Source organism: Poecilia mexicana, unplaced genomic scaffold (assembly GCF_051168715.1).
Source record: "Poecilia mexicana isolate PSO_F unplaced genomic scaffold, ASM5116871v1 scaffold_9, whole genome shotgun sequence".
Lineage (NCBI taxonomy): Eukaryota > Metazoa > Chordata > Actinopteri > Cyprinodontiformes > Poeciliidae > Poecilia > Poecilia mexicana.
The window spans coordinates 21,880,358-21,898,745 of record NW_028263378.1 but is presented as its reverse complement, the minus strand read 5'-3'; the positions used below and the strand labels follow the sequence as shown (position 1 = coordinate 21,898,745).

Below are 18,388 nucleotides of genomic sequence, written 5' to 3'. Positions count from 1 at the left end.
TCTGCGATGAAAAGGAAATGCAAATGGGAGATGCATGTTCGCGTAACAGCCAAAATGAAAGGCTTTTGCAGGAGAGGCTAAAAGCAGCTTTGGTTTGTGTTCGCACTAATTACATCTGATCTCAATTGCCCACGAGCATATAAAAGTGGTGGAGCTATGTAACTATTTAGACTGTAATCACCTGTTTCTCTTTACTTTCCGAGCCCGAGCATAAAAGATCATTATCGAAATTAATCACTGCAGGCCGAGAGCTCGCAGCATTTCTGCTTCTAATTGAACAGAGCCACCAGACTGCCGTGGATGTGTTTGCCTTTGAAGGAAAACTCCTTTCAAAACTAAAAAACCTAGTCAGGGACGCTAGCTCTGTTGACATAGCGCTTGGTTGAAAAAATATTTGAGATTCAGGAATACAACACAGACGGTTGTTAGAACGTGAGCAGCGCACACTGTCCCCTCTGTTCCAAAATGTCCACACAGCCTCACCTGAACGCACACCACCCTCCTCCTCCTCCTCCTCCCTCATACTCCAGCACTTACAAACATACAGCACGCATGGCTGCATGTTTGCTCATTCTTGAACACACACACATACGCACACACACATGTACAGCAAGGTGAGGGAAATGCCAAGTGAGCCACCTGATGAAACGACACCTCCACACAACCGGGCTTTGCTTATGCAAGGAGAGGCCCTTTTCTTCGGCTGGACAATGTCTGTGTTGACTTTCCTTTGTCTGCTCGTTTTAAGCACCAAAAGCAGCAGAAAGAATGGAAAGAAGAAGAAGAAAAAAAAGTCAAGAGAGGCATGCAATCGCAGCCACTGACAAGTTCAGACTTATACAAGCCTTTCCTATTCATATCCCCAATCTCAAGCAGTTTCCTATTCAACAATCATGCTCGGGAGTTTGAGCGTCCCCACCGCGTTTATTTGACGAAGATATGCTTGAGCGGCGCGCCTCGCTCTTGCCCACTTGCCACCTCTCTCGCACACAAGAGGTATTTCGCTCTCGAGTGGCGGCGCCGACGATGACGACAGCGTGGCCTGAGGAGTTATCGAAAAGTGACGCGGGAGGTGGCGAGAGGTGGCGTCCGCAAGGGGGGGGGTTCACCAATTAAATCTGGCACTAGCCTGTCTACTGCTGGAACAATGAGCTGGATTTATCGAGCTGAGTTTGTAGAAAGAGGGGAGAGGAGAAGAAGAAGGGGGGAAAAAAAAGCTGCACAGCAGGCAGGAGTCTGGTGGAACATCTCTGCAAACATAAAACCTCCTCCTCAGCTCTCGGTGGATTACAGCGGAATGTCAGCTCTGAGCAGGCTTTAAATCAGTTATGCTTGGCCCTCCGGGGAACTCTGTGCTGATCCCATGTAGGCCTTTCTCTCATTACTCGTGATGGGGTTGCCACATCCAGATTTTTTCATCAAGTTGGGGACTTTAAATCCTTTATCGTGTAGCGCATTCTTGAGTGAAACTACTGCGTGACGAACTCTTGAGCAACAGCTCGAGTTTGTTGTGTTTGCTGCACGCATGGAATACATGTGACGATACCAGAAAACCGTAAGAGAGGCCGAGGTGCGAGCACATACATGCAGAGTACGTACGAAAACAAATGGAGTCGTTCAATTACGACATTATTTACTCAAAGCTGTAAAAAAAAAGTATCAGTCCCCACCTTGAATAAAAAAAAGAACTTGGGATTTTGCTGCCTGCTATGAATCATACAGTCTGGTTGACAGACGCAACTTTTAATGCGTCTCACGCAGCACAAGTACAACCGCATACCACCCGAAGCCTATAAAACAAACCTCTCTGTCCCAGCAGGGTTTTCCGAGCCACGCAATACCAAAAAGTGTTTGCCAAGCGCCAGGATTGTTTGCACCCATCTCTCCAGCTAATCTCCGCATTTTTCACAAACAAGAGTGGTGATGCGGCGATAAATTTAAGCGTGGAGCTCAGCGGGTTTAAGTGAGCCACCGGACAGACGTGCCGGTGCAGGCCAACTTGTAAAAATTTCAGCAGCCGGATCGGACTGCGACGAAGACCCGCAGGTCTGAACAGCACCCCGGCACCCCGGAATGCGAGTCTAAAAAGGTTCCAACATGAGCCTCTCATCAATCACACTCACTGCATTGCATTCACACTAAGCCATGAGGGCAGGGCAATATGGAGACCTCAAGACGACCGCTAAGTATGCCAGCCATTGTCTGCCTGCTTGTTTTCTGCCACAGCGATGATTGACACAGTCAGCGCATTCTGTCCCATTGACCTCATTTTCTTTCTCTTTTTTAAATATGGAGGATTATACGTCTAGAAAAGACTCTAATTATTCACTGCGTTGCCCGGAGCTACAAAGATGGCCGTTTTAATTTAAACTTTGCTTTAGCCAACGCAAACACGAGGAAGTGAGAGGCTTACGCACAAAAAAAAACAGAGACAGACTGAGGTAAGGATAGATTAGTAACATTTCTCCATCAGTTTGTTGTTTCTCCCTGCTTTAGACCCAAACACTGTAATCAAACAGGGTTTCCTTAGAAACAATCCACAAAAAGAGGAAAATATTGTCATGATGCTCATTTTGCCCCTTCCTTATTTCACAGTTATGTCGTTTTGGTCATTTTTATAACCGACTGTCTTACTGTGGGGCCAAGAAATGATTTATCACTTTTCTACACTGTATTTATAGTGTATGACAAGAAAATGTGGTTATGTGCCTCTTCTGAATACAGCATTTCTGGAAGTTTGTTGAATGCAACTATTGTTGAGAAGTTTGTGCACTTTCATGAATTATAGGATTTTCAAATAAAAAAAAAAAAACAACCCAAATAAGTTAACTTTAGAACGTAATTAAAAAGTAATATGTGATGTAAACAAAGACCGAAGAATCCGGTTTCAGACGCCAAACTTACAACAAATGCAACAGAGTAATCCCTTCTTTGCTTTTCTCAGTTAATCACAACATTGATGCAGCATGAAAGACCATGGAAGACACAAGGAGGTATTTTTGGAAAAACCGAGCATATTAAGATACATCCTAAGGCCTAAAATTTGTCATGTTTATTGGAAAAGTTGGTTTCGAATTGTCGAATGACTGCCTTGACCTTGTAAATTTGTCAAATAACACCAGATTTTCCAATGCTAACTTACAAAAAAAAAGAGTAAGAAATTAATGCCTTACTGCATTTCTATCTAAATAATTATACACCATAAAAAAGAAGTCACAGACGGGCCAATAAATGATTAAAAGTACAAAATTTTGTTGTATCTTAATGCAGAATAAGACGTATCACAGAATATATTGCATGCGTGAGACTTTCTAAGGCTTGAAATCGTTACTTTTGGATGTGAGACTCGGGGGTCCGGCTGTCTGCTTGGCTTTGTTGATTCGTCAAAGCGGAAAGTAACACCCGACTTTCTCAAACATAAATAAATGCATGAACTGCATTTCTCAGCAAATAAACAAAAACATGTCATATTCACAACGTGAGGCTTCTTATGACGCTTTAACAGACTGCAGAGGACCTTGTGAACAATATCCACCAGCAAGAGCAGCTGGTTTTTTGGCTTGATCAGAGGTCATAGTGTGTCAGATTCCACAGCAAATCTTCAGTCAAGAAATCAATAGAAACAGATGCTGGTAGGTGTCCACCCTTCACCATTTCATAGTTTCAATCTTCTTGAACATGACTAGAGGATACGCTCGCCAGGGAGATTTTATATCAATCATGTGTAAATTCGTACTTTGACAACCATTCGTTCCTTCTTTTTTTTTTTGTATTCTATGCAGTCGACTTTAGGGAAGCCTGGCTACATGTCTCCAATAAATATTAGCTTCCAGCACAAGATGGTTTATAGTTACTTTAATTTGACCAGGAGTTCCCAAGCTGTTTTAAATCATAAATCGTCTCGTCCAAAAAGGAATCAGCCCCAAAATAAATGGAAATAAGGTGAGAAGTAAAGCTTTCAGAAAATAACACACAACAGATTTAGACTAAGAGTAAGATTTGAGCACTTATCTCTATAATTTATGATAACCACAGATCAAACCACAGCCATCATCACCATATTAAAGCCTGTAACACTGCAGCTGCAAAGAAAAAAAAAAAAAGAAGAAAAACCTGCTTGGCTGCAATATTTGGAAGCCTTTTATAATTCAGATGACGTGTATTGATGTTCTGTCTGAAAAAAAAAAAAATATATATATATATATATATATATATATATATCTACCCACTTGGATGGATTTTAGCTGCTCTACAAGATGTGATCCAGAGTTTAATGACCAAAAGGCTGAACTTCTCCAAAAAAAAAAAAGTGGTGGGAAGAAAGTAGAAGGGGAGAAAAAAAAATATTGTTCAGCTCTTAATCGTAGCTCACGCCTACCTATTTGCTGGTATTCCTCTAAAACTCCAAAACCAACAAAACAAGAGACAACTACGCATCACATGGTCCGAGCAGAGGCAGCCATTTAGTTAATGAGCCCCAATGGAGACCTCCAATGAAGCCATCAAGGCCGCTCAGAATAACAATGGTCAACTAACGCCTTTCTAATTGAATGGAAGGTGCGGGGAGGCGATGTGAGTGGGCCTGAAACAGTGAAAAGGGAGACAGAGGGGTGGGGATGGGGACGGCGGGGCGTCTCTTCAGTCAGATGCCTGCCAGGCTTTAACGAAAGTACTCGTTTCTTTTTTTTTTTTGGGGAAGGGGATGTGACAAGGTTGGTGGAGGAATGGGGAGGGATTGGGATGTGTGTGGGGGGGGGGGAGTCGGACCAGCTCAGAGGAACACAGGGATTAACCCAAGGAAGTTTGCACAGCTCCAAGTTAGAATTTGTCTAATAAACCCCAAATATTTGGAGGCAGCATTCCTACCAAACTTGCTGCACGTCCAGTCACTTAAAAAAAAAAAAAAAAAACACATCTAAAAACAAATGCGGCAGACAAACCAATGCAATAATCAGTTTAAAACCTCTGCAAACAAACAGCGCAACACCATCGTACAACAAGTGAACGCAGCCCAGCAAAACCCTGCGTCAACAACACTCTGCTCGAGACCGTCGGCCCTATCTGGACACCGAAAGTCTTCTTGCACCGGACTGCAAGGTTTTATGCTGCTGCCACTGCAGGACACAGGCACAAGAACAACTGCTTTACTTCTGCACAGAGGGCTTTCCTGACTCGTCAACGATTTCTGCAATTAGAAATCGAAAGGAGACCATCTCTGTTCTGAAATATAGGAAAAAATAAAAACTTAAATATTAAGGCAAGGCCGTTGGAGGGGAGGATTAAGTGTTTTTTGGATGTTTTTTTGTTTGTTTGTTTTCAAATAAAAAAATGTATAAATAAATCTGAGTTCTATACACAACAAGAAGTTCAAATGCAAGGCTTTGCAAAGAGTGGGTGGCAGGGAGAAATTTATACCCCCTAAAAGAACAAAGAGGTAGTTAGTACTGCTCCTTGAGAGGCCACTTGGAGGGAATATGGCGGTCTGGCAGTGCACAAGGAACTTTCACGCACGGCCAAAGTTGTTTTTCCTCTTTTTTTCTCTCTCTCTCTCTCTCTCTGTCTCTCTTTTCTTTTTTGTAGAGAATGACAGAATTGAGAGAATGCATGAGCACAGAGAGCACAATATCCCACGAGGGGAAACTTACCGTTCTTGCACTGGGAGACAGCGAACCATTGGATAGGTATGGATTGGTGAGGTCAGGAAACATAAGAAACTGGTAGCCCGGATAGTGAGGGCTCTTAAAAAAGCCACCATCTTGCTGTCTTCTTAGTGCTGCAGAGGAGAAGGGAAAACTTAAGGGTTTGCTGAGGCAAAAGCGACTCGTTTTCTCACTTTTTTCCGCCCCCCATAACTTAAAAAAATGAATAAATACACGGAATCGCGAATGTTATTTATTTTATTTTATTTTTTACCTTCACCGAAGTAATCTCTTGTTTTCTCATAACTTTCTGAGTCGGGTCTGGTTTGGGGGCGCCTCTCTGCCTGCTGCAGAAAGGGAGGACATGCATGCATATGGATTAAAACTCCCCCCTTTCCAGCTGGCAAGCCACTTTCTTTTCAATTTTGCAAACGTTTTTTTATTTTTGTTTGTTTGTTTGTTTGTTTTACCTCCGAGTCTGACGAGCTGCTGTTGTTTTCCGACTCGTTCACTAAGGAGGACTTCACGTCATCCAGGTCCCTCTCCGCGGAGACGTTTTCGGAGATCTTCTCCTCCTGCTCCCCTTCGTCTTTAAACGAGATCATTTCATCGTTGGCCCCCAGATCGTCTCCGCCGCCTCCGTTCAGCTGCGGCATTTTGGCACCCGGGTGGAAAGGATCGAAAAGGAAGGAAGGAGAAAAACACACACACACACACACTCACTCACTCACAAAAAGCTGTTTTTTCTTTTCTCAGCGTACAGTCCAAAACGTGCCACTGGTTGGAGTGAACTAACTACAATAGTTCATGTTTCACAACTCCCATTTCATCCTCTGAACTTGGTTCCGTGATCCATGACCAGGCTTGTGATGATAATCCACAGTTAAAAAGAGAAGAAGAAAAAAATTAAAGTTGGAAAAAAAATATCGATAAATGTTTGGCTTCTGCGGCCGGATGCGCAGCAACTTGGCAAAGTTTCGCCTCTTTCGCAGCTTGCGGACAAACTTGTGGTCCCTGTACGTGTTTTTTTTTTTTTAGCTCTTGTGCTCCTGAGGAATAGGAATAATGCTCTCCTCCTTACAGAGCTAGCATTAACTACAACCGAAGAGAAAGCAGCACGTCCGACTTTATCTCCTTAATATCCATGCGTGAGAAACAATGGCTCAAGTGAAAAAAAAAACAGCAGGAAAAAAAAAAGAAAACACGCGTCGCAGAGCTGCTTTCCTTCCCTTTATTGAACAGTGTTGCGCTGTGTTCCCCCTCCACGACCAAAAATATATATATAAAAAAAAACACACACACACACGCAAAGTTCAAAACTAGGGGGGTGGGGGAGGAGGGGAGGGGGAGAAAAAGGAGAACTCAAAAAGAAGTGGGAGTGGGGAAAAGAAAAAACTGCTCAACTGTTCGCCCCTTCCCTCCACATTGCTGCCGGAGAGTGCGCTCCGAAAAACTACTTGGGTTGTTCCGAGTGGAAGGAAAGCAGCAGCCCCGTCCGTAGAGGAGGAGTTTAGAGCGCTGAAAACCGACACTTCATTCAGCAGCATGCAGATCAGCTATTCTTAACCCTCAACCCACCTCCTACCTCCACCCCCTCCCGCCCCCTAACACACACACACACACGCACACACACTTGCAAGCGCAGTGGCTACAACTACATAATAATAATAATGATGATAATAATAATAATGCTGATTTGGTACTTCCTCTTATTATTCATTAACAGGGCGGCTCACGATTTTAAAGGGGCCCTGAGAAGAATTTCATCTGCACTTAAAGAGATATCTCATATTTTGTGAAGTGGCGTTCTTTAAAGTGATTATCAGAACTACCTGTAGAAATATATATATATATATATATATATATATATATATATATATATATATATATATATATATATATAGCTGCAATGGAAATTTCGTTGAATTCTGTTCAGTGACAATAAATGCTATCTATCTATCTATCTATCTATCTATCTATATATGTGTGTGTGTGTGTGTGTGTGTGTGTGTGTGTGTGTGCGTGTGTGTGTGTGTGTTCAAAACCACCAAAAAAAGTGTTTCCTCTTATTATTCATTACATGGCCCTAAGAAGAATTTCATTAAAGAGATATCTCATATTTATTGAAGTAGTAAGTGATTTACTAGTACCTGTAGGAAAATCATGTCAAAAGTTGGAACAAGATATATAAATAAGCAAACTGTGAATTTGCAGAAAAGCAAGTACACTCAGCTCCATGGAAGGCTAGCAGCTAGTCAGACTGGCAGCAACGTTTTAGCAGATTTTAGCTATTTAAAATCACAACATTTTCAGGAGAGACTGTTTTCAAGCTGGTTTGTTTTCAAATGAGCAACTTCAATGTTAAGCTAACTTTCTGCTGACAGCTGCATCGATGCCCTCTGAAATTAAAAACCTTCAGCCACGCATGCACACATTCATACATACAGGCAGTTTAGAATAAGCCATGATGCTAATAATGAATCGAGTACTTGTGTTTTTGGAATATTCACGTAGACAACCAAAGCCCAACTATCTGAGAAGGATGATGTTAAAGCCCCACCTCTGACTAATCCTCCCACCCACAATGAAAGAAACCAGAAGGGCTGCACTGCATTAGAAAGTCTTAATACTGGTAAATATTGCGGTGACGTTATAAGTCGCGATTTATGCCTTATTTTCTTCATTCCTCTCTTTCTCATCAGTGCTTCCCACAGTATGTATGTGTATTTTGCCTCCGTCTTTGATTTTGATGAATTACTGTAACATTTTGAGTCTTTTTTTTTTCTTTTTTTTTCTTTTTTTTTGCGATTATTGAGAAATTTCCTGAAAACATGCCACTTTGTTGGGAACCCATGTGATTAGGGCACCTAAACCGTCTCCAGCCCAGGGTTTAACATCCCCCTAGATCCAGCAGTGTGGAGTAAATATGTTTAATTGTAGGAGGCTATTATTTGTGCAAAGGCCTCAAATGTTCCTGTGATTTTTCACCTCACGTTATTGTTTAAATATGTTTTGTATATTGATTTAAATGTTTGGAATAGAATATTTGTTTGATTTTATAAACTGTAGCGTTGGAATATTGCACATTTAATACTCTAGATTCACAGTTTGTCATAAAATGTGTTTTTGCTTCAGCTCTGCATTATTCATGTTGCATTGCTTATTAGATTTTTAGCAGTAAATAGTGTTTTGCAACCATATTAGATATGGACTGATGCTGTGATAACCATAAGGAACGTCCTGTGCACACAGACTCCCTCTTGTCAGTCCTTTTCAAAATGTTAAATTTTAAAGTCTTATGCTCCATTAAATGTCATCCAGTTAAACGAAGGTTCAGCAGTCACTGCTATCTAACAACGTTAGCCGCTTTAGCTTGTTGACAAAGGATTTGTTATTGGATTTAAGTGAAGATCACACAAGTCACTTAAAGGAATCAAAATGATTTATTTATATCGTTTTTACTCACAACCTCTGCTCAACACTGCTACACTCCAACTTTATTGGTTAAACTCAGCTAGACGCAGTTTGTTTAATCAGCGCTGGCCCAGGTTTTTAGTGATAAAACTTTAAATTACACACTGCTGTGTAAATTGCATGTCTGTGTTGTATGGGGAAAGACACTGTGCCCTAATACCTGGGTTAAGCCCTTCCCATTATGGCCCAGAGATAAAACAGGGAAGGAAATAAAGAGACTGCAAATGTTGTGAGGGAGAAGATGTCTGACTCTGATCCAGTTTGGACGAGCCTTTTGTTGGGTCCAAAGCAGAATCTGAATTGGGCCCCAGAGCTATAAACTGATTAACACACCCTTTTTTAAACTATTATATTTTTCTTCTGTACATTTACGACTTGTACTTTGTCAATTCTTTAATATCTTTAAAAAAATTTAACTTTGAAGAATTAAAAAGCCTTTTCATGTTATTCGTGTAAAGGCATGCACTGTATGAAATACTTATGGTTTTAATAACCTTCAGTAAAACACTTTTTGTTTGTTTGTGTCATGGTATTTACACAAAAATGTAAACAGCAAAATGTAATATCCTTTGTTTGAACAGTATTCTTTATTAATGATATAGTTATAGACATAGTAATGTTACAGTGAGTGTAACATTTATTTATTATTTTAACTTTCATGCACTGAACAAAAAAGAAAGCAAAAATGGAATAACTGGCAGCTAGGTTTCAAGCAGTTGTGCAAAAATATTTCTTTTATCCATTCTCTGCTAACACAAGCTGTCATTAGCTGTGAAATAACTCAGCCAGCACTTGGAGGAAAAACAGCACTGCATAAAAAAACACTCCAGTCATTTCATTAAAAGTACTTTATACCTCAGAAATAGTAGAATGGAAAGTTCTCGCAGCTTCTGCCGTATTTACCCACCAATGTCTGTTCATAAACCTTGGAAGCAAATTTATTAGTAGTCTCTCAGGATGTTTTTGGCTGCCCCCTGCTGGCCTGGAGGCCCTAAGCAGCAGCCGGGATTTCTCATGCCTCAGGCCGGCTGCGCCCTGATCCTCCTGTCCGTCTCTCGTAGACAGACGTTGACGTTTGAGGAACAGGATTGTGGGCTTGGTGTTGCAAGCACTCTTGGAAGGACAGGGGGAAGTAGTAGTTACAACACTTTTTTTCCTCTCTCTCTCTCTTTGTTTTGCTTCTGTGGTGTAACCTGCACATAAATCTTAATCATAACAATGGGTCAGAGATGTACTTTAACGCTCTAAAAAAAGAATTATGTGCAATCCCGAAGCGCTGCAACTTTTCCCAAGGTTTACCACAAGCAAGTTAGCAGTTTTATGATTATTCTTAGAATAATGCCTCATTACGCCCTCACCTATTTCAGCCCAACGCCAGTGGACCCGGGACTTTTCTTTATTGCTGATGCCATCTGACAGGCTGCTCTTGTTTAAGAAAAGAAGGCACTGATGTTGTTGACTGCGTGTCAGCAAGCAGAAGGTTGACTGACAATTCAGCAGCGTCTCCACGGGCCTCATTAGATCCCCAGATTCCTTCTGGGTGTTTGTGTGTTTGTGTGTGTGTGTGTGCGTGCGTGTGCGTGTGTGTGTGTGATGCTCTGTGTGTCTATTTGTATTCAGTTAAAAGCAACATATAGTGTGCAGCTTCTATAAATTTTAGTAATGGGGGGTTATCTTGTGCACAGAAATACACATTGTTGCGCTTGCATGTGTGCGCGCAGGTGAATACTTGGCCTGGGGGCAACACATCAGTGTCTTTTTAGGGGGTCCGCAGTATGCATGGACCATAACAAGCGCATTATTCAAATGTTTTCATCACCCGCTTCTATAGTGCAACCCCTTCGACTGAAACTCACCCACAGCCTTGTGTTCATATGTTCCAGAATGTAAGAAAATGCATATATGTTTTTTTCTTTTTTCTTTAAAGTACATCACGTGTCAGAAATGAAATTCACTACTCATGTCCCTGCAGGTGTAATTACATTTATTCTGTGCTCATGCACCGCGCTCTCATAAATGATTGACAAAATCAAAATCAAGCATTAAAACGAGTCGACACAGAAAAATAAGAACATGTTGCAGTAGCTGCTCAACAGGAATATATCTTCAATAATGACACCTCTCTGTCTCTCTCTCTCTCTCTCACACACACACACACACAGACACACACACACACACACACATGCACACACGTTCAAGCACCGAGCTACTAAGCTCCACTGCTGTAAGGAGACTGTTGTTCTCTGTCAACTGTAACAGTACAGTGAGAAATAATCCAGGTTGTCTGTAATGTTTTATTCCTGTGAAAGAACATCTCACCACATGAACTCGCTGCTTTTGTTCAAATGATACGTTCAAACATATTAAACGTGTCATTTCTAAGACTGGGACGTCTTAGAAGTAAGTCCACATTTCCCATGTTGCATATTCTCAAAATACATTTTTAGTTCTATCTGAAATGTGTACTTTTGCTCAGATTCACAATGTGCACATTTCCTCTTCTCAAAGTGACTTTCTGTACTGAAAAAGTCATAAAGTCTTTGATTTAGACCTTAAATTCAGCGGGAAAGTAATTTGTTTTCATTTGCAGTTCTGTGAAAAAGTGTTGCCACTTACATATTTTTATCCTGCTTTTGCTTTGTTGTCAGACTTAACTGTCTCAGATGTTTAAATTAGCTTTAATATTGGATCAAAATAAGCAGATTAAAAATAAGGAGCAGTTTTCAAATTGTGGTTTCATTCATTAAGGTGAAACAAGCTGTTCAAACCAACCCTATGCGAAAGACTAATCCCCCCTAAACCTAGCAAGTACAACAGACATCAAGGGATGAAATCTTTTAAATCAGCCAAGTCGGAAGGATTTAGGTATTAATATCACTGGATCCAGACTTTGACTAGGCCACTCCAAAACTTTATTTTGTTTTGCCTTTTGAGTTATTCAGAGGTGGACATGCTGTGCTTTAGATGTTTGTCCTGCTGCAGAACCAAAGTGTGATTGGACTGAAGGCTCTGTGTAGATCAGCAGGTGGCTGGACTTTCTCCTATAGGATCTCCTGCAAGATATCAAAATTCCTGATCCCATCAGTTATGGTGAGTTATCCTGGTACTGAGGAAGCAAAAGTAGCCCCAAACCCTGATACTTCCACTTCTGTTTGACTCTCAGTTTGATGGCGAGTTGCTTAAATGCTGTCCTCGTTTTAAATTAGAACAAGACAAACACCTTCCAAAAAAGTTCCAGTTTTCTCTCTATAGAACATTTTGTCATCAAGTTTTCTTTTTGTAGATGCGAGACTGAGCTTTGTGCTCTTTGGTCAGTAGTGGTTTTGGCCTTCAGCTCTCCCACAGAGGCCATTTTTTCCAGGCTCCTTTGTTTGCTTTATCCAGTACACTGATCTTAACTTCAGCAAGAGAGCTTCGGACGTTGTTCTTGTGTTGCAACCTCCTGGTTGATTGGTCGATGTGCTCCTGGGGTCATTTTGGTGGACCGGTCATTTTTAGTAACACAAATGCATGTCATCTCCAATTGTGTAATATAAACTCTTGGTTTACTGACATCCCAAAGTCTTAGAAATGTATTTGGAGCAATTACCAGACTGGTCAGATGTCAGTGACTTTGTTTTTCTACTGTGTTTGAAAAGTTCAAATTTGTTTTTGGTGCTACATTACAATATTTTAACGATCTGAAACACTCAAGTGTGGACAAGAGCAAAAAACAGAAGGAATTTGTGTGCAGACCTTTTGTTTACGTTGGGAATACACTCAGCCAGTCTTCTAGAGTACATAGTTGATCTGTGTTAGCATAAAGCCCCTCACACTGATTTGCTCATCAAATCAGCCAAATCTGGCCTCTTCCCCAAAACTAACACAGTTTGTGGGGGGGGGGATTTATTTGATAAAATACCTTCCTTACTTTTCTTTTCATATCTGCCTCCACATCCCAACAATCCGCTGTAAGACAGCCATGTTAGGAGGGAGGCAGCATGTAACAGTGAGCTGACGAGGGGTCAGGGGGGAGATGCGAACAGCCACAATCTTAGCCTGGGGGCAGATCGACTGGTGGCCAGAAAATTTATTCAGAGGGTGCTGTCCCTGCATCTGCCTTACTTTGAAGTTGCTCTCACAACTCTGGCATGTCGTACGTGACTGTGTGTGGATTTTTTTTTTTTCTCACTTAAAAAAAAGAAAGTGTGAAAAAAGCAGAGATGGAGCCGTGTTTGTGCCAGCACACATGTATGTGTTTTTCTTTTTTGTTCTTTTTCTATGTGAAATGTGTTCCTATCACAGACTGCTTGTATGTATGTGTGTGTGTATGTGTGTGTGCATGTGTGCGTGTGTGTGTGCCACTGTTTGGTAGATGCTAAGAGTGTAAGACAGAATGTGGCAGAGAGAGAAGGGGAGAGAGAGAGAGAGAGAGAGAGAGAGAGAGAGAGAGAGAGAGAGAGGCCATGTGCCAATCCATGTGCGCCTTTGAGAATTCAAGGTCATCCTTTCATGTTTTGCCAACAGTCGGTCAATCAGTTTCCAATCAAAGTGGTGCTTAATTCAGCACTAATTCCCATCTTCTCCCCTCGCTGTTTCAGTGGGGTTGAAGAGATTCCCCCGTCTTCCCTCAGATCTGCGGCAGTCTGTCCAGCTTGTTCTGCCTGGCCAAACCCGGCCCGTCAAATTGCCTAATAACACACAAGAAACGTCCTGGTGTTGGACTTAAATTTCTGCTCAAGATATTTAGATCTCACTTCAAGCAAGTCGCGGTCATGTTCTTTTATTTAACCGGCAGGCGAAGTTAAAGATGCAATTCAACAGAATATTTTTTCTTTCACCAATGAACACTGATAATACAAAAACAGATTGATTAGGAAGTATCCACTGCCATTTATAGGATTTGACACAATTCAAAGTAAAAAAAAAATAAACCTGTTCTCCTTGTAATGGTTTGATGACATTACAAGAGGCAGATTATAGGTTTATTTGCTTATTAATAATGTCTGGCTAAAATAGAAGGTAATCCAGCAGCTGTGGAAGCAATATTGAGACTTGAAATCATCTTAATGAAAAACACCAATTTCCAAATTTCTCCCTAATTCACATGATTTAAATCAAAATTTAAGGGAGTTTTTTTCCTCCCTACCTCTCTCTCTCTCTCTCTCTCTCTCCTTCTCTTTCTCTCTCTCTCTCTCTCTTTCTATCTCTCGCTCAAAATATTTATAACCTAGCAAAAAATATAAGGGTACAAAATGGTTTGTTTACTAGAAAAAACATCCGGGTGTGAAAAGGCAGTTCACACCGGCCGAAGGGGCAAACTGACCTGCAGTCCTTTCCTGAGGACATAAATGTGTTTATTTCCATGTATTGTCCACCATGTTGTCATTCATGTCCCCCCAAATTCTTTAGTTTGTGTGATTGTGAACATTGTGAACAGTTTGAGTAATCCTAGGTTACTTTACAAGTTAAATATAGTAACCTCTCTTTTTTATTTAAATTAATTAAGAAAGTAAATTCAACACCAAGGGGGAATTATTTTCTTCTTCAGGCAGAACACCACCCGTCAACGGTTTAATTATCCAAGTCAGGGTTTGTGCCGCAGGTATCTGCCACCGTTTCATATCCACTGCAGCAGCAGCAGCAACGGATTTGTAGCACGTAAAACTTTAAATTTGTTTATTCAGTCGAAGGGCAGCAGCCATTTTCTGAACTTACACAACGCCTTTTGCATCAACACCACACCATATTAGCTCACCTCCTCAGTCATCACACTAAGTCTTGGTGGGAGTGCCTCATGCAATCATGGATCTCACAAAAATAACCTCATATCCGTTTTAATCCACTGAAAGGTCCCCTTTCCAGGCTGGTATGGGCGTATATGGCATTTTAGGCTGCACGAGGATATGATTAGATGACAGTTTTTACTGCCTAAAGGGTGTAGCTGAAACACTAAACTGTGCAGGGAAGGGAAAATAAAAGGCCGTGATGCAAAGTTTTATCCTTGCCCTTCTCCTCGGCGGTGGTGTTTTGTTGCTTTTGCAGTGTCTCTCTCCAAGTTTCGCCAGAAAAGAAACGCGCTCGACAAAAGAAAAGAAAAAAAAAAAAAAACAAACTATGGAACATTTCTGAATGATCACATTATGGGATTATGACATTGCTGAGTCTCCTTTTGGAAAGATGACGAAATAATGAGTGAATGATGATAATGAGGCTTCATGGAAGCAATCAATACCCTTCATAGGACGGGTGCAACAGCGTCATAACAAGAAAGAGAAGAAAGAGAAAGAAAAAAACACATTAAGCCCAAGTTCTCTAGTGGGGATTTACATGGCTCCTAAGAAGTGCTCACTCACACCTCTTGTCTGAAATACACGTTCGTGTTTCTCTGTGTTGTGGAGGATGCTTTTAAGCAGCATTATTTCCGAGAACTTCAAAGCCTGCCAAAAGCACTCTCCTTTTGGAGTGTGCAGCAGCTTGAAAATGTACTTATATTTTCCAAATGGACAGGAAGAGGCCCTCACTGGTATTGAGGTGATGCTAATGCAGAGTGGCGCTGGTTTTTTTTTCTTTATTTTTTGCACAGGGTTTTTTTTTTTGTTGTTTTTTTTTTGAGAGAGCAACTAAGTTTACAGCTCAGAAATACAGCCTGCGTTAAAAAGTAATAGTCTTTTACAGCCTCAATTTTATTTTCTCTTTAATTTCCCATCATTTTAAACACTGGAAGGGAAATGCAATTTTCATTTTCCTGTGTCCGTATGGAAATCTGGCTTTTATAGTTAAAGGGGAAAAAAACAATCGGAGCCAACAATGCCAACAGGTCCTCGCGGACACTGTTAACTGTGTTCAGCCAAACAATGTAAACTAGCGTAATTATCCAGGAGACCTGAGTCAGACTCTTTCCACACGCTGCATCCAGGTTTTCCAGTATTCCCTGGATTTTATTGATCCAGCTTTTGCCCCAGCGAGGTCCGAATTTTCAGCTGTCTGTGTTTTCTCAGCTGAAGAAGAACATAGTTCCTCCTCAGAGGACTAGAGATTAATTCCTGCAATATAAACCCTTCCCAAGTCAGAGGGTGTTGAATTTTTTTTTTCTCTCTCTCTCTCTCTCAATGTTTTTTTTTTTTATACGTCCGGCGTTTACTTTATGAGTGTTACGTAAATGAAATAGTTTGCATTTATGTGCGAGCCATACGTTTTGGAGAGGCATGCATGGCAGCAGACAGCTGGAAGTAACTTGAGCCCATCGGTCACTTATCAGCACTGGCATCCATGCCATTTCCCATAGCCATCTTCGAGCCCGAAGAATCCAGCCTTTGTGTTCGTGTCTGTGGGCCCTGTGTTAACTCAGCAGCCCCGCGCTGATTGTTGCAGAGATATTAAAGAAAATGGTTGATTTGTCTTTGTCCATTTAACCCCCATCTTGTGACATCCAAGCTTTGTGGGGGTATGAGTGTGTTTGTGTGTGTACGCTGGTTGAAGATGGAGGGGTGGGGGTGGGGGGGTTCTAGTTGATGCAGATATGAGCTGGGGGGCGGGGGGAGGGAGGGGAGAAGAGCGGGGGGCAGCTGCACCTGCCCTGTATGTCAACATCGCGGCCCGGAGGAGACACTCAAGAAGAGAGGTGGCTTTAACGCAGCTGACCTCGCTGGAGCTGTTTAATTTTTCAATGTAACAATGGCAAATCTGCAGGATCCCTGCAGGACCGGAGGCCCGCGCTGTGTGGCCTTGAGATTATCTACGGACTGAGCCCTCCTCGTTCGAGCTTATTGAACTTCCTCACATCCCCTTGTTTTCGTGGCTCTGAACTTTCCAGGACGCTTTCTGAAAGTCTGTTTTACGCATAGAGACAGGATCCCCCAAGGGGCTGTTAGGAGGTTACAGGGGGGTGGTGAGGGGGTCAGGGAGAAACTGTCAGTCTATTTCCTTTCTCCGGCCTTGGGAAACTTCACCACAAGTCTTTTTTGCATATTTTTAGTGTTCTTGCTGGTTTTTGTCTTTTGAGTATCCACAGGAGGAGACGAACCTATTCCCAGTCCGCAAGAGCAGCTTAGTTTTTCTCATGGATAGCTTATTATTAGTGTTGACGTTTTAAAACGCCTTCTTTACAACCTATAGACGATGGCGTCCAGGAAGGAATGCACAGAGCCTGGAAAGCTTCATATATTTGCGCTGGACTCATGACATTGATTGCTATTGGCTGGGTTGGTATATTACTTTGCCTTGCATAAGTATTCATCTCACTTAAATCTGTCATAGATTACAAACTTAAACTCCAAATTTAAATTTTTTTTTCTTTTTCTCTTTTTTAACAGAAAAATCTGAAAAGTGTGGAATGCATTTTTCTTCGAGCACCTAACTTCAACCTTTCAACTGTCACCCTCAGGATGCCTACATGTAAGTCAATGGGTTCTTGAAGAGTCATCATGACAGTCAAGGGGTTTGATGCCCCTAAATGAAATACAGTCCAACCACTTTCCTTCAGAAGTGATGTAATTACTACATCTCTGCCTAATTTAATCCAGACAATCATTTAAAAACTCATCACTAACCTTGCTTTTCTATCTTCTATTCCCTGCTTTATTCTGTATTTGATTTTTATTGTTTCCTCTTTTTTTTGTGAAACTGTGACGCATGTTAGTCTGCTTTTGTTGTTTGTAAATGCGCAGTGCGCTGTAATTAACTTAGAAATTGACAGAACATTGGTGAATAAAATAGACATTGCAAATGTTAGACGATTCTACAAAGAATCGTCTAGAATTGGGGCGGAGTCTTACTTGTTCATTCACTGCAGGTTCGAGCTTTCCATTAAATATTACCAGCTAATTCACTGAAAGGTTTGCAATAATCCGGGACTGAAGGTATCGAAAACGCCACTTTCGAGCCTTTTCAGCGTAGCTCACTCGTCAAAATGGCGTAAGAGCGGTTGTGTCATTCAAACAAAGCGCACAGTCCGGCTTGTTTTCTCTGTCAGAGTTTGCTGCAAGGTCACGGCAGGTGTCGAGAGATCACATTAAGCTGAGCGAGACAGCCATCATAAACCTGCTGGGCGGTCACGCTCGTTTACATTCAGACGGCATTTGCTGAGAATCAGCCAAGCAGCCCAGATAATGTTGCTCTCAGACACGTCTTACCTGCCGCGCCGCATTTCTTCCCGGCGTCATCTCCGAGCACATCGACTCCTCTCCCCTCCTGCGGTGCGAGTTGGCTGCCACTCATGTGTTGCTATTAAAATAGCTCCAGTGTGTTGCTTGAATCACCTCAGTTTAGGTAAACAGTGATAAATGTTGATCTGG

The 18,388-nt window shown here is 41.6% G+C and overlaps 1 protein-coding gene across 1 annotated transcript in view; it reads right to left on the bottom strand.

Moving 5' to 3' along the window:
- The window catches only part of tcf7l1b (transcription factor 7 like 1b), a 44,903-nt gene extending 37,781 nt beyond the window's left edge, over positions 1–7,122 (bottom strand). Inside the window, exons 1-3 of the mRNA XM_014983720.2 lie at positions 6,110–7,122; positions 5,914–5,986; positions 5,646–5,773 (exon numbers count right to left, since the gene is read on the bottom strand). Coding sequence (XP_014839206.1) covers positions 5,646–5,773; positions 5,914–5,986; positions 6,110–6,295 — 387 coding nt within the window. The 5' untranslated portion in view covers positions 6,296–7,122. The remainder of the gene's footprint in view (positions 1–5,645; positions 5,774–5,913; positions 5,987–6,109) is intronic.
- Positions 7,123–18,388: the final 11,266 nt, after the last annotated feature.